General features: G+C 53.2%; 2 protein-coding genes across 4 annotated transcripts in view; one reads left to right on the top strand and one right to left on the bottom strand.

Moving 5' to 3' along the window:
• The window catches only part of ZNF385C (zinc finger protein 385C), a 42171-nt gene extending 36248 nt beyond the window's left edge, over positions 1-5923 (top strand). The window contains exons 5-9 of the mRNA XM_023204102.2: positions 862-1027; positions 3593-3889; positions 4425-4621; positions 4936-5046; positions 5529-5923. Coding sequence (XP_023059870.1) covers positions 862-1027; positions 3593-3889; positions 4425-4621; positions 4936-5046; positions 5529-5765 — 1008 coding nt within the window. The 3' untranslated portion in view covers positions 5766-5923. The remainder of the gene's footprint in view (positions 1-861; positions 1028-3592; positions 3890-4424; positions 4622-4935; positions 5047-5528) is intronic.
• A 1405-nt stretch (positions 5924-7328) lies between these two features.
• Positions 7329-12849, bottom strand: NKIRAS2 (NFKB inhibitor interacting Ras like 2). Of its 3 annotated transcripts, none has more exons than XM_023204103.1 (4): positions 12698-12849; positions 11235-11342; positions 10255-10496; positions 7329-9321 (listed from the first exon to the last, which is right to left on the bottom strand). In XM_023204103.1, the coding sequence occupies exons 2-4, from the start codon at positions 11326-11328 to the stop codon at positions 9082-9084; spliced, it is 576 nt and encodes a 191-aa protein (XP_023059871.1). In that variant the 5' UTR covers positions 11329-11342; positions 12698-12849; the 3' UTR covers positions 7329-9081. The 3 variants fall into 3 exon arrangements, with proteins under 3 accessions (XP_023059871.1, XP_023059872.1, XP_023059873.1); XM_023204104.1 differs by having other exon boundaries at positions 11235-11361; positions 12698-12830; XM_023204105.1 differs by having other exon boundaries at positions 12633-12789.
• Between the last annotated feature and the right edge of the window lie 415 nt (positions 12850-13264).

Below are 13264 nucleotides of genomic sequence, written 5' to 3'. Positions count from 1 at the left end.
CATTCTCCTGCCTCAGCCTCCCGAGTAGCTGGGACTACAGGCACCCGCCAAAATGCCCGGCTAATTTTTTGTATTTTTAGTAGAGATGGGGTTTCACCATGTTAGCCAGGATGGTCTCGATCTCCTGACCTTGTGATCCACCCGCCTCGGCCTCCCAAAGTGCTGGGACTACAGGCGTGAGCCACTGCGCCTGGCCGAGGTCAGTATTATCATCACAGAGTTTATGGATGAGGAGACTCAGGCTCAGAGAGATGATGTTACTTGCCTAAAGATGTAGTTAGTGCCCGGGCCCGGTGGCTCATGCCTGTAATCCCAGCACTTTGGGAGGCTAAGGCGGGTGGATCATGAAGTCAGGAAATTGAGACCATCCTGGCTAATAAAGTGAAACCCCATCTCTACTAAAAACACAAAAAATTAGCCTGGTGTGGTGGCACGCACCTGTAGTCCCAGCTACCCAGGAGGCTGAGACAGGAGAATCACTTGAACCCAGGAGGCGGAGGTTGCAGTGAGCCGAGATGGCGCCACTGCACTCCAGCCTGGGCGACAGAGTGAGACTCCGCCTTAAAAAAAAAAAAAAAAAATCAGAAAACAAAAACAATAGCAAAAAAAGATGTAGTTAGTAAGTGGTTGAGTCAGATCTGAAGCCAGAGGCTGCCTGCCTTGGAGCTCATGCACGAGAACACATTCTGTAAACCTCAGAGCCACATGTACTATGGTGGTGATGATGACAAGGACAAGGACTTGCCCTTTGTGTGCCTGAGCCCTGCCTCCCTTGGACCTGTCCCCTGCTGGGCTCCAGTTCATGAATGGGGCATGTGGACTCAGCCAGTGAGTGGTGACCTCTTGCCCTCCCCTCCCCAGAACCAGGCCGAGGCACATTATAAAGGCCACAAACACGCCAGAAAACTCAAGGCTGTCGAGGCTGCCAAGAGCAAGCAGAGGCCACACACCCAGGCCCAGGATGGGGCTGTAGTGTCCCCAGTCCCAGCGCTGGCCAGTGGAGCCCCTGGAGAGCAACAGAGTAAAGGTCAGTCCTGAGCTCTTCTCTTTCCCACGTCTCCACTCCAAATCTGGTTTCTGACAAGGGGTTGAGAGATTTCTGCTTATTCTTTTTGCTTGTGTTGGAGTATTCCATACAGACAGGCGAAGGTACACAAGGGAACCACTCCATGAATTTTCCTAAGCTGAACACACCCAGATCAGGAAACATGTTACCAGCACCTCAGAAGCTTGTCTTGCACCTCTTCCCGGTCATTACCCTGAAGTATTCATTTCCAAGGGCTGCCTCCACAAATGACTGCATTTGTGAAGTTAGGCATGGTGGCTCACACCTTGTGATGGTTAACACTTTGGGAGGCTGAGGCGGGAGGATTGCTTGAAGCCTGGAGTTTGAGACCAGTCTGGGTAACATGGTGTGACCCTGTCTCTACAAAAAAATTTATTTGCCAGGCATGATGATACACACCTGTAGTCCCAGCTGCTCAAGAGGCTGAAGCAGGAGGATCTGCTTAAGCCCAGGAGGTCGAGGCTGCAGTGAGCTGTGGTCATGCCACTGTACTCTAGCCTGGGTGACAGAGCAAAACCTTGTCTTTAACTTCCCCCGTCCACCCCCCCAAAAAAAGACTCCAACCTGGGTGGCTGAAAACAACAGAAATGTATTTTCCCAAGCTCAGAGGCCAGAAGTCTGAAATCAAGGCATTGACAGGGTTGGTTCCTTCTTGGGGGCTCTGAGGAGAAAGTGTCCCGTGCTTCTCTTCTGGCCTTTGGTGGTTGCGGGCATTCCTTGGCACTCCTTGGCTTATAGACGCATCACTCCAGTCTCCTCCTCCATCTCCACATTCTCTCTTGTGTGTCTCTGTGTCTCCACAAGCTCTTCTTATAAGGGTACCAGTCACTAGATTAGTCCCACCCAAACCCAGCATGACCTCATCTTAAGTAATTTTATCTGCAAAGACCCTGTTTCCAAATAAGGTCACATTCTGAGGTTCCAGATAGACATGAATTTTGGGGGAGACACTATTCAACAGACTGCAGCCCCTCTAATGGTAAATACGATCCTGACTTCGCAGCATACATCAGTTTTACCTGTTTTTGGTGAATCATAGAGTATGTAGGGTTTTTTGTATCTGTTTTGTTTTGTGTTTTTTTGTTTGTTTTTTGAGAGAGAGTCTCGCTCTGTCTCCCATGCTAGAGCACAGTGGTGCAATCTTGGCTCACTGCAACCTCTGCTTCCCAGGTTCAAGCCATTCTCCTGCCTCAGCCTCCCAAGTAGCTGGGACTACAGGCACCCGCCACCACGTCCAGCTAATATTTTTTATTTTTAGTAGAGACAGGGTTTCACCATATTGGCCAGGCTGGTCTCTAACTCCTGACCTTGTGATCCACCCGCCTTGGCCTCCCAAACTGCTGGGATTACAGGTGTGAGCCACCCCACCCGGCCTGTATCTGGGTTTTATTCATCTCTCACAAACATTCATCAACATTCATTGTGTCTGTAAGATTCATCCATGTTTTTGTGTGTAGCTGTAGTTTGTTCTTTTTCATTGCTGTGTAGTACTCCATTGCAGATCATACCACTACTTTTTTTTAAATTTGAATTTTTAAAAACTTTTTTTTTTTTTTTGAGACAGGGTCTGGCTCTGTCACCCAGGCTGGAGTACAGTGGTGTGATCTAGGCTCATCCACCTCCCTGGCTCTCAAGTGATCCTCCTGCCTCAGCCTCCCAAGTAGCGGAACTATAGGCATGTGCCACCATGCCTGGCTAATTTTTGTATTTTTAGTACTGACGGTGTTTCACTGTGTTGCCCAGGCTGATCTCGAACACCTGGACTCAAGTCATCTGCCCACTTTGGCCTCCCAAAGTGCTGGGATTACAAGTGTGAGCTACTGCATCTGGCCCCTACCACTTTGTTTGTTTTGTTTTGTTTTATTTTTTTTGAGATAGAGTTTCACTCTGCTGCCTAGGCTGGAGTGCAGTGGCATGATCTTGGCTCACTGCAACCTCTGCCCTCCGGGGTCAAGTGATTCTCCTGCCTCAGCCTCGAGTAGCTGGGACTACAGGCATGTGCCACCACACCTGGCTAATTCTGTATTTTTAGTAGAGAGAGGGTTTCACCATGTTGGCCAGGCCAGTCTCTAACTCCTGACCTTAGGTGATCCACCTGCCTTGGCTTCCCAAAGTGCTGGGATTACAGACGTGAGCCACCGTATCCAGCCTGTACCACTGTTTTTTAAAAATCTGCTCTCCTGTTGGTGGACATGTGGGTAGTTTCAGTTTTATGATATTATGAATAGTGTTCTCTGAACATTCTAGTACATCTTTTTTGGTGATCTCTGCCTATTTAAGTTAGTGAATAAGAATATGAGGGCTGTGAGGGCTTTCTGAGACCACTGTGTCCAACTTAGTGATTTCCGACGGGGAAACTGAGGCCCAAGTCTGCCCAGTGAGTTGGTAGAAAAGTGGGGCCTAGAATTCAGTGCTGGTCATCCACCAGAGGCCCTCCAGGTCACCTCCATGGTCAGAGCTGAAGATCGTGGTCTCCAGTGTCACATTGGGCCTCACACTGTGCCCCCATGCCTTCCATCCCCGCAGCAGTTCCTGCAGTCCCACCTCTTGGGTCTCCACTCCAGCCACCACCAACTCTGGACCCTACATCCAGGGAGCCAGCCCACGCAGAGCTCTTGGATGCTGCCTCCTCCTCGTCCTCTTCTTCCTCCTGCCCACCTTGCTCCCCAGAGCCTGGGAGAGAGGCACCAGGGCCTGAGCCGGCGGCAGCTGCTGTGGGAAGCTGCGTGAGTGGGGAAGGCAGGAGTGAGAAGGGGCACCTCTACTGCCCCACGTGTAAGGTGACAGTGAACTCGGCCTCCCAGCTTCAGGCTCACAACACAGGTCAGTGGTCCCCAGGAGCTGGAGCCTGGGGAAAGGGTGGGGCAGAAGCTGAGCCTCACCAGATGAGGGTAGGCTTGAGTTCCTGGTGCTTCGCTCAAGGGTTGGGTGGCAGAGGCGTTGTGCTCGCGTATTATTGAGCGGGTGTTTCTGGGTCCTCCCATTACTCCTTGGGGAGGAGAATTGGGAAGAGAAGTCTGAGGCAGCAAGAACTGAAGGTCGCTACATCTCTGAAGGGTCACTCCACAGGAGACAGGAGATACCTCCCTCTCTCCTTAGATCACACCTAGAAGGGAGGGACTGAGATCAAAGCAAAGGGGAAGCCAGCCATTTGTAGTGCAGGGAGGCCTTCCATGGGAGGGGCTGGCATGAAACGACAGAAGCTGGGAGGGGAAACCACGTGTGGCTGGAGGGCGATGTGTGCACAGAGCAGCCGTGAGGCTTACAGGGAGAGCCAAACTGCATGAGTGTGGAGGGGGTCTCTGCAGCCCCTGCAACCCCTTCCTGCTGCCGAGAGACTGCCTTCTTCCCTCTCCAGGAGCCAAGCACCGGTGGATGATGGAAGGTCAGCGAGGGGCTCCCCGGAGGAGCCGGGGCCGCCCGGTGTCCAGGGGAGGCGCCGGACACAAGGCCAAGAGGGTGACAGGGGGCCGGGGTGGCCGGCAGGGGCCCAGCCCTGCTTTCCACTGTGCTCTCTGTCAGCTCCAGGTCAATTCAGAGACCCAACTCAAGCAGGTGGGAGAAGTGAGGCTGGGACTGGGGTTGGAGCCAGGGGAGGGGGTGAGGGGCAGGGCAGGAGAGGGAAGGATCCTGAAGAGGGCAGGCAGGGCAGAGCAGAGCGGGCTAGAGGAGTGAGGCCAGCAGGCCAACTGAGGGCAAAGGCCAAGACTCACCTCCCCGTCCCAGAGCCTGCCCCAGGGTGAGGACCCAGTCCGTGTGCTTCGGAGGTACGTGCTGTGGGTAGAGGAAGGGGGAGAGAGTCGAGGATGATGGTCTTGGGGTCCTTGGGCTTTGTCATCTTGTTCCCAGTCTGTCTGTCTGTCCATTAGCACATGAGCAGCAGGAGGCACAAAGACCGCCTGGCCGGGAAGCCCCCCAAGCCCTCCAGCCAGCACAGCAAGCTGCAGAAGCACGCAGCGCTGGCTGTGAGTATCCTCAAGGTATCTGTCTCCAGGCAACAGAGCTGGGACTGGGTCAGGAGGGGAGAGGGTGGGCTGGGAGGGCCAGATGGGGGGCTGTGGTGGGGCAGGAAACAGGCCACCCTGCACTGAGGCTGCTGGGCAGTGAGAGAGCTGGGGCTGGGAACTGGGATCTGCCCAGAGGAATTTCCGGGGAGGTGGGCTGGGGTAGTCATCTTAGGGGCAAGAGCAAGGGGTGGGCGTGCATCTCCTAGAGACCATCTCTATCCCGTAAATCCTCCTCCCTTCTCCCATCCTGAGACTTTCCTCCCTCTGGACAGGAAGACAGGTGGTGGAGAAAGCCCTTTGGAATGAATGTTTGGGGGTGGGAAGGGAGGAGGATTTAGGTTTGGAACTCTAAAAGGCACATTTTCTCTGCAGCAAAAAGCTTGAGGATGGGCCCCAGGGAGGGGGTGCGGTTTTCCGGGGTGGAGACTGTGTCCATTCCTTTCTTTTCTGTGTAGTCTAAACTGGCCTTGCAGAAGCAACTCACCAAGACGCTGGCAGCCCGCTTCCTGCCCAGCCCGCTCCCCACCGCAGCCACTGCCATCTGTGCCCTGCCAGGGCCCCTGGCCCTCCGCCCGGCCCCTACAGCAGCCACTACCCTCTTCCCAGCTCCGATCCTGGGCCCAGCTCTGTTTCGCACCCCAGCAGGAGCTGTCCGCCCTGCCACAGGACCTATCGTCCTTGCCCCTTATTAGCCCTCACGGGGAGGCCAGAGCTGATTTCCCAATAGCCACTCCTTGTCTCCTACTGTCCTGAGACACCTTGGGTTCCTACATGCCACAGAGACTGTGAATAGCTTCAGGGGTCCTGCCCGATCCAGAAAGAACTGGGCTAGTTTTTTTTTTTTTTTTTTTTTTTTGAGACGGAGTCTCGCTCTGTCGCCCAGGCTGGAGTGCAGTGGCCGGATCTTGGCTCACTGCAAGCTCCGCCTCCCGGGTTTACGCCATTCTCCTGCCTCAGCCTCCCGAGTAGCTGGGACTACAGGCGCCGGCCACCTCGCCCAGCTAGTTTTTTTGTATTTTTTTAGTAGAGACAGGGTTTCACCGTGTTAGCCAGGATGGTCTCGATCTCCTGACCTCATGATCCGCCCACCTCGGCCTCCCAAAGTGCTGGGATTACAGGCTTGAGCCACCGTGCCCGGCCGAACTGGGCTAGTTTTAAGGGCAGCTCCCTTCCAACGACTGTCCCCACCCTCCTTTCCCATGCCTTCCAGGGTTAGTCCTAGGCTTCCCTGCATTTCCCACCCTGACAGACCCCAAAGATCTATGCAAAATCTCAGCCCCAGCCACGTGGTGCTCTCACTTTCCTCCACCCAAGACCTACACCAGGACCCACATGGCCAGACTCCAGGAATCTTAGCTTCTACAAGCCATCCTCTCCTAGCCGGGGAACAACTCTCTGACCTCTATTCCTAGGCTCTGGGGCTTCACTGGAGATAGGGATGGGGTCTCTAGCTGGAGCAGGCTCAAGGCTATCAGGACAAGGTGACCATGGGAGTGTGACAGAGGACCATGGAGGAGAAAGGGGGACCCAGAAGTCCTTCGATCAGCAGTGCTAAGGTGGGGCAGAGCCAAGGAGGTGGTGGGGCTGGCTCTGAAAGCTTTTGGGGGCTTCATCTGCTCTGAAGGGGTGGGACTGAGAGGAGGTGATGTTCTGGTTGGGCCCAGGGTTTTGTTTGTTTGTTTTAATCTTAATCTTCTGGGCATTCATGGGCTCAGACATTGTTTCTTTTTTTTTTTTTTTTTTTTGAGAGTTGCATTCTGTTGCCCAGGTTAGAGTGCAGCGGTGCGATCTTGGCTCACGGCAGCCTCTGCCTCCCTGGTTCAAGTGATACTTGCCGACGAGCCCAGTCTTAATATTGAGGGGGTAACTCATCCCTCAGCAGCTCTTATTAGCCTTTCTCTGACTTCCTAAACCCCAGCTCTTGGAGGGCGGGTGTGGGGGTCCCTCAGTCTTGGAGTCCCTCAGACTATGGACTCAGCTAATACCGAATACCCCCAGGGCTCCCAAAGGAAGAGCTTTCCCTTCTCTCAACCAGCCCCTGCCACTGTGAAGCTAAGTATTGGGAGGCAGTCTCACACGCACTTACAAGACCCATTTCATGCTGTCAACATCAGTGTCACACGCTTCCTCCCACTGCAGCATTGCCCCTCTGCACCCCACAATATGGGACCTTGCCAGTATCCCCCTTATCTTTTTTTTTTTTTTTAAGCCATTTCCAATGGGAGAACCAGAAAAAGGGGGGAGGGGAGGGAAACTTTTTGATAACAATTGTGGTTTTATTGTGTCCAATGAATGCATCAATAAATGAACTTGAAGCCCAAGCCTGTGTGTGTCCTAATTCCACTCGCCCAGCCCTGGGCACCTGCCCCACTCACCTCTGGCTTTGAGAAGGGGCGTGTGTCGGTGGTTGCCTGGCTGCAGTGTCTCACCTAGGCTAGGTGTGCACCTTAGAAGCACAAAGCGGGCACAGGAAGTAGTGGGTAATAAGCTCACTTTGCAGGCCGCTGGGTATGTGCCCACCCTCCTGAGCCCCGAAAGAGGACCTGTCTGCTCCTGAGAGGCTGCTACGTGTTTGCCTTGTTTTGTTCAGGCATCTGAGGTAAGAAGGAGGGGCCAGAGGAGCACCTTGTCCAGCCTTCACCATGGCAGCGGGCATATAAATATAAATACAGGTAACTTATAAATAGAAGTCCAGCTCTGAGCTGAAAACCACAGGCAGGATGAAGAGCAGCCTCCAAGGGCAAGGCTGGCGGGCTGGGCACAGAGTGGCCGCTCTGGCGACTGATAGCAGGTAGTGCACTCCTACCCCCTGGTGGCTGGAGGGAGCGGCAGATCCCAGCCTTCAGGGCTGGTCGGCATAGCACCTTGAAGAGGGAGAAGCCATTGGCTTTACAAAATCAGAGAACTGGAAAGGATCTAGGAGATCATCTGCGCAACTCTGGTCATCTTACAGATAAGAAACTGACACCCAGAGAGGGGAAAGGTCTTGCTGGGTCACAAAGTGGGGTGGCGACTCACAGACCAGTTATTCTATTCCACCTCAACCAATGAGGCCGATCTGCTCCCTGAGCAGGAAGAGGAAGTTAAACTATTGGTGGGGGTGGGGAATTTTTTTTTTTCTTGAGATGGAGTCTTGCTCCGTTGACCAGGCTGGAGTGCAGTGGCACGATCTCAGCTCACTGCAGCCTCCACCTTCTGAGTTCAAGCCATTTTCCTGCCATAGCCTCCCAGAGTAGCTGGGATTACAGGCATGTGCCACCATGCCCGGTTAACTTTTGTATTTTTGGCAGAGATGGGGTTTCACAATGTTGGCCAGGCTGGTCGTGAACTCCTGACCACAAGTGATCCACCAGCCTTGGCCTCCCAAAGTGCTGGGATTACAGGCGTGAGTCACCGAGCCCAGCCAGGGGTGGGGGATTTAAAACAGAAAACTACACTCCCAGGAGGCTAGCTTCTTCCAGCCAAGAAAAGGACAGGAGAAAGGTCAGGGTGAGGGATGAGGAGACGCCTAACACCAGTATAGGAGCATATGTGTGTGCATGCACACACACACAGGCACAACTAAAGGCATACACACAATACCTGGACACCCTTTTTCTGGCGTCCAGGCTGGTGCCATAAGTGTATGTCACTGACAGGAAGCCCAGAGAGTGGGACCTACCTATAATAGGAACCAGACCCGAGAAGGGACACTGCTGCATGGTGACTCTGCTTCCTGTTTGGGGCAGCTGGAAGGGACGGTGACCCACTGCCCCAGGAGACAGTGGAGCAGAGCCTATAAAAGCTGGGGTGGGGAGTAGGCTGCGAGGGCTGAGGAAGGGGATGTCAACCAAGAGTATTTGTACTTCCTGGAGGTGAGAGGGAGCAAAGTGGCTGGGGCCTGGCCTACTGGGGAGCTCTGTGGCTGACTGGGAAAGGCAGCTTTCCCTCTACTTTGCCCTCAACCCATCTACCAGAGCCCCAGATGCTGAAATGGGGCTAGGATTATAAAGGAGGAACGGCGGCTCTTCAGCCATCCAAGGAGCCGCTGCCCTTGTTCTTCCGGCTGAGGGGGAAGGCAGACTTGCTCTGGGGTTGCGTCATCTTGCTGGCCAGGTAGACGAAGGGCTCCAGGAGGGAGCGCCGGTCCGCCACTGACACCTCCCACAGCTTCACCTTCTCTGACTTGGCCCAATGCTGAGCCACATCTGGGTCTACACGCCGCTGCTCCTGTAAGTCACACTTGTTGCCAAGGACCACGATGGTGACCTGGGGAAGAGGAACAGAGCATAGGCCTGTGAATGTATCATAGACCCAGGAATGGACATGGGGGATGGCAGCCACCCAGGAGTTCTATGAGAGGAAGGCTAAATGGCTGATGTCTCGTCTCTTTCTAGATTCCATACCACTCATTGTGGGAAAGGAGATGGTTGCTTTTTCTTCTCTTTCCTCTGTTCAAATTCTGGCCTCCATCTAGCCCTCCTTTTAGGAGTTCTATCACCAGCCCTGTATTGCCCATACATGCTCATTACTAGCAGTCAGTTTCTGGCTCAACAACTCACGAGGAAGCACTCCCAGAGCTTAGAGGGGGATTCTGCAGCTTAGAGGGGGATTCTGGAGAACAGAAGGGCCTTCATGGCCAGATGCGTGGCTCATGCCTGTAATCCCAACACTTTGAGAGGATGAGGCAGGTGGACTGCTTGAGTCCAGGAGTTTGAGAACAGCCTGAGCAACATGACAAAACCCCATCTCTAGTAAAAATACAAAACTGAGCCAGGCATGGTGGTGTGCACCTGTAGTCCTAGCTACTCAGGAGGCTGAGGCAGGAGGACCACCCAAGCCTTGGGAGGTTGAGGCTGCAGTGAGCTGTGATCATGCCACTGCACTCCAGCCTGGGTGGCAGAGTGAGACCTTGTCTCAAAAAAAATTAAAAAATTTAAAAAAAAATAAAGAAGTCCTTTCATAGCTAAAAGCACGGAACTATCAGAAGAACAACTAGTGGGGGCTTCATACATTAGGTCAGGGACCCCTTAAGCCACAAAGAGGCCTCTTTGGTTGAGCAGACTCAACATGCAGCCACCCCACTTCTAGCTCCTAACTCACCTTGGAGTGAAGAATGGAGCCATGCCAGGCTCCCCAAACCAGCCCACTGCCCAAATTCTCTGATCACTGAGGCTCCCACCAGAAGCCTATGCCACACACCTCCTTCTTGTCCTTGGATTTGTCAATCTCCTTCTTGAGCAGCTCCACACGCTGAAAAGACTCTCTGCTATCTGTGCTGTAGACCAGGACGTAGCCATCAGTGCAAGAGAAGCAGTGTCGGGGCAGTTCGGCCCCATCTCGGAGCCCCCGGGTGTCGTAGAAACGCACCTGCTCTCGCACCCCTCGGTCTGTCTCAATGGAGCCCACGTAGATGTCTTCCTGCGTCTCGATCATCTCTGAACCTGGTATAAAATGAGAAAACTGTCTGAAGTGGAGAGGGAGATGGGAAATGTGAGTTATGAGAACAGCTTAAGGCTGACCAGATGGGGAGAAAGGAATGTGGGGGGCTGAGGAGGCCAGAGAATTGACAGCCTGGCAGGACTGAAATGATTTGGGTTTAGGGGAACTAACATTAATTTACCTCTTTTTTTTTTTTTTTTTTGAGACAGACTTTTGCTCTTGTTGCCCAGGCTGGAGTGTAATGGTGCGATCTCGGCTCACTGCAACCTGTACCTCCCGGGTTCAAGTGATTCTCCTGCCTCAGCCTCCTGAATAGCTGGGATTACAGGCATGCGCCACCACGCCCAGCTGATTTTGTATTTTTAAGTACAGACGGGGTTTCTCCAAGTTGTTCAGGCTGGTCTTGAACTCCTGACCTGAGGTGATCCGCCCACCTCAGCCTCCCAAAGTGCTGGGATTACAGGTGTGATCCACCACGCCCAGCCAATGGACATTAATTTTATGCTAATTCCATGCTAAGCACAAGTGTGATATGACAGCTTCTCCTTCCTATCTTGGACACAGGGCTTTCTCCCTCCGATTTTGTTCAGTGTTGCAGAGTTGATTCGTTACAATGTAAGTTTTATTCTTCCAGGGGCAAAAACCACCAGGAGCAGCTTTTAGCCTGTGTGTGTTGTGATCAAGCCTATTCCTTATTCTTCAACTTCTCCCACTGTTCCTCCCCCTCCAACAACACTCACCCACCACGTGGTTCCCATACAGAAGCTGCTCCAGGATTGAAGTTTTGCCCACAGATGCCTGGCCACACACGACCACCTTGCAGCTCTTCCCCATGCTTAGTTTTCAACCTTGAAGAACAGAAGCACGCTGGGTGAGGTGAGGAAAGAAAGCATCAACACAGAGGGCAGTTACTAGCAGATGTTTTCTGGTGGACAAAAACAAAAACCAAAAAAAAGAAGGCAGAAATTCCATAACTGAGAGCCCAAGTTCTAAACTAAATGTATAGTTCCAGGGTTTCAGCACCATCCCAATGCTAGTCAGAGGAAACCGATGTCTCTATGTTCACTACTGGATGGTGAGCTGTTATTTTATTCGTCTTTGTTATCCCCAGTTCCTAGCCACTACCTGTCACAGGGCAGGTGCTTGGAAATGCTGCCATAAAGGGAGAGGAGAGTCACTGGCCACCGGCCAGGTTCCCTTCTGTGCACAAGATGTAGAGAGGACCAATTAGTGAAGGGAACTCAGCCCAGCTTCCTCTCTTTAATCACGACCCCGTGGCGAGTTAAGCAGGAATAGTGTTTTGTGTGGCTGGCTGAAGCCATCTGCTCCCTGGGGGGACTGAGCAAATAAAAAGGATAATCTGGGGCAGGGCACGGTGGCTCATGCCAGCACTTCGGGAGGCTGAGGTGGGCGGATCACAAAGTCAGGAGTTTGAGACCAGACTGGCCAACATAGTGAAACCTCGTCTCTACTAAAAATACAAAAAATTAGCCAGGCGTGGTGGCAGTGCCTGTAATCCCAGCTACTTGAGAGGCTGAGGCAGGAGGATCGCTTGAACCCGGGAGCCGGAGGTTGCAGTGAGCCAAGATTGTGCAACTGCACTTCAACCTGGGGAACAGAGCGAGACTCCGTCTTTAAAAAAAAAAAAAAAAAAAAAAAAAAAGACAATCTGCTTTCCTGTACGACTCATCTGAACAACAATCAATTCCCTCTAAACCCCAGTCAAGTATACGGCTAAAATGAACATAAGAGAGAAAGAGTGAAGAAACCTAGGGGAAAAAAGGCTTCAGAAAGGAGATACTTTTTGCTGCCCTTGGGCTGACAGACACAAAAGAGAAAGTTCATAGAAACCCTAAGAGGTCCCAGACAGGTATCTCCCCGAAGGCAAACTTCCAAACACAAGCCCACCCCCCACCCAAGAGCTCCAGACAAAGATCCCCCCACAGCGAGCAGAGATAGATCACTCCCAAAGACGGTCCCAAACAGAAACCTCTCCAGGGGAAGCTCCTGACACAGATCCCCTCTTCATATACTGAGACCTACAATAAAAGACACCATAAGAGTGGGCCAGAGGGACCTCCGCCACAGATTTTCCCACGGGGGAGCCCCCAGATGAATGAGAGGCAAAGACCAGCCACCTAAAGCGGCCCGGAGGTGGAGGCCGATCCTAGCGCCGGACAAGCCTCGCCTCCCAGCTCCGTACCTCCCGGGGCCCCCGCAGCACCAGCCGGGCCCTCGGACCGCGCGGGGACCAGGGAAGGGCCGGACCGCCGCACAGGATCCAGTCTTCCTCCCGGGTCAGTGTAGGCTCCGCCAGGCCCCGCCCCCGCCGTCTGCCCTCTCCCCAGCTTCCGTCAGGCAAGACGAATTCCGGCAGCGGAGAACGGGCGCGGACCGCGCAGCTCCCCCAGAGGCCGGCGGGGGAATGACGGCCACGACCTGGCCTGGGTGTGCGCGGGAGCCCAAGGTTCTAGACTCCCTGGACGCGGGCCGCTTGTTGTCCTGGTGTCTCTGAGGCCCAAATGTTCTCCCTCTAAAGGCGATCAGGGTACAGTAACTCTTCGTTTACTCAATCATTCATTCGTCAAATGTTTTCTGAGCATCTTCTCTGTGTCATGTGCAGGACCATATACTGAGAGAAAGTGGACGATGATACGGTGGCTGCCCCTCAGAACTCATGGTCTAGAGAAGCTAGATGTCTAACAATTACTGAGGTGCTGTGGGGCACAGCAAAAGGGCATTTAACTTTGAGTCAGCGGACACTGAAGAG

Source organism: Piliocolobus tephrosceles, chromosome 16 (assembly GCF_002776525.5).
Source record: "Piliocolobus tephrosceles isolate RC106 chromosome 16, ASM277652v3, whole genome shotgun sequence".
NCBI lineage: Eukaryota > Metazoa > Chordata > Mammalia > Primates > Cercopithecidae > Piliocolobus > Piliocolobus tephrosceles.
The sequence above is the reverse complement of the archived record's forward strand: the minus strand, read 5'-3'. Positions and strand labels throughout refer to the sequence as shown.

What these genes read in the sequence shown, in the direction of transcription:
- NKIRAS2 (XM_023204103.1), bottom strand. Translation starts at nt 11,328, where the DNA reads ATGGGGAAGAGCTGCAAGGTGGTCGTGTGTGGCCAGGCATCTGTGGGC. An exon ending in GTATGGGAACCACGTGGTGG is followed by an intron (nt 10,497 to 11,234) that starts GTGAGTGTTGTT and finishes ATTTTATACCAG; the next exon opens with GTTCAGAGATGATCGAGACG. An exon ending in AATCCAAGGACAAGAAGGAG is followed by an intron (nt 9,322 to 10,254) that starts GTGTGTGGCATA and finishes CCTCTTCCCCAG; the next exon opens with GTCACCATCGTGGTCCTTGG.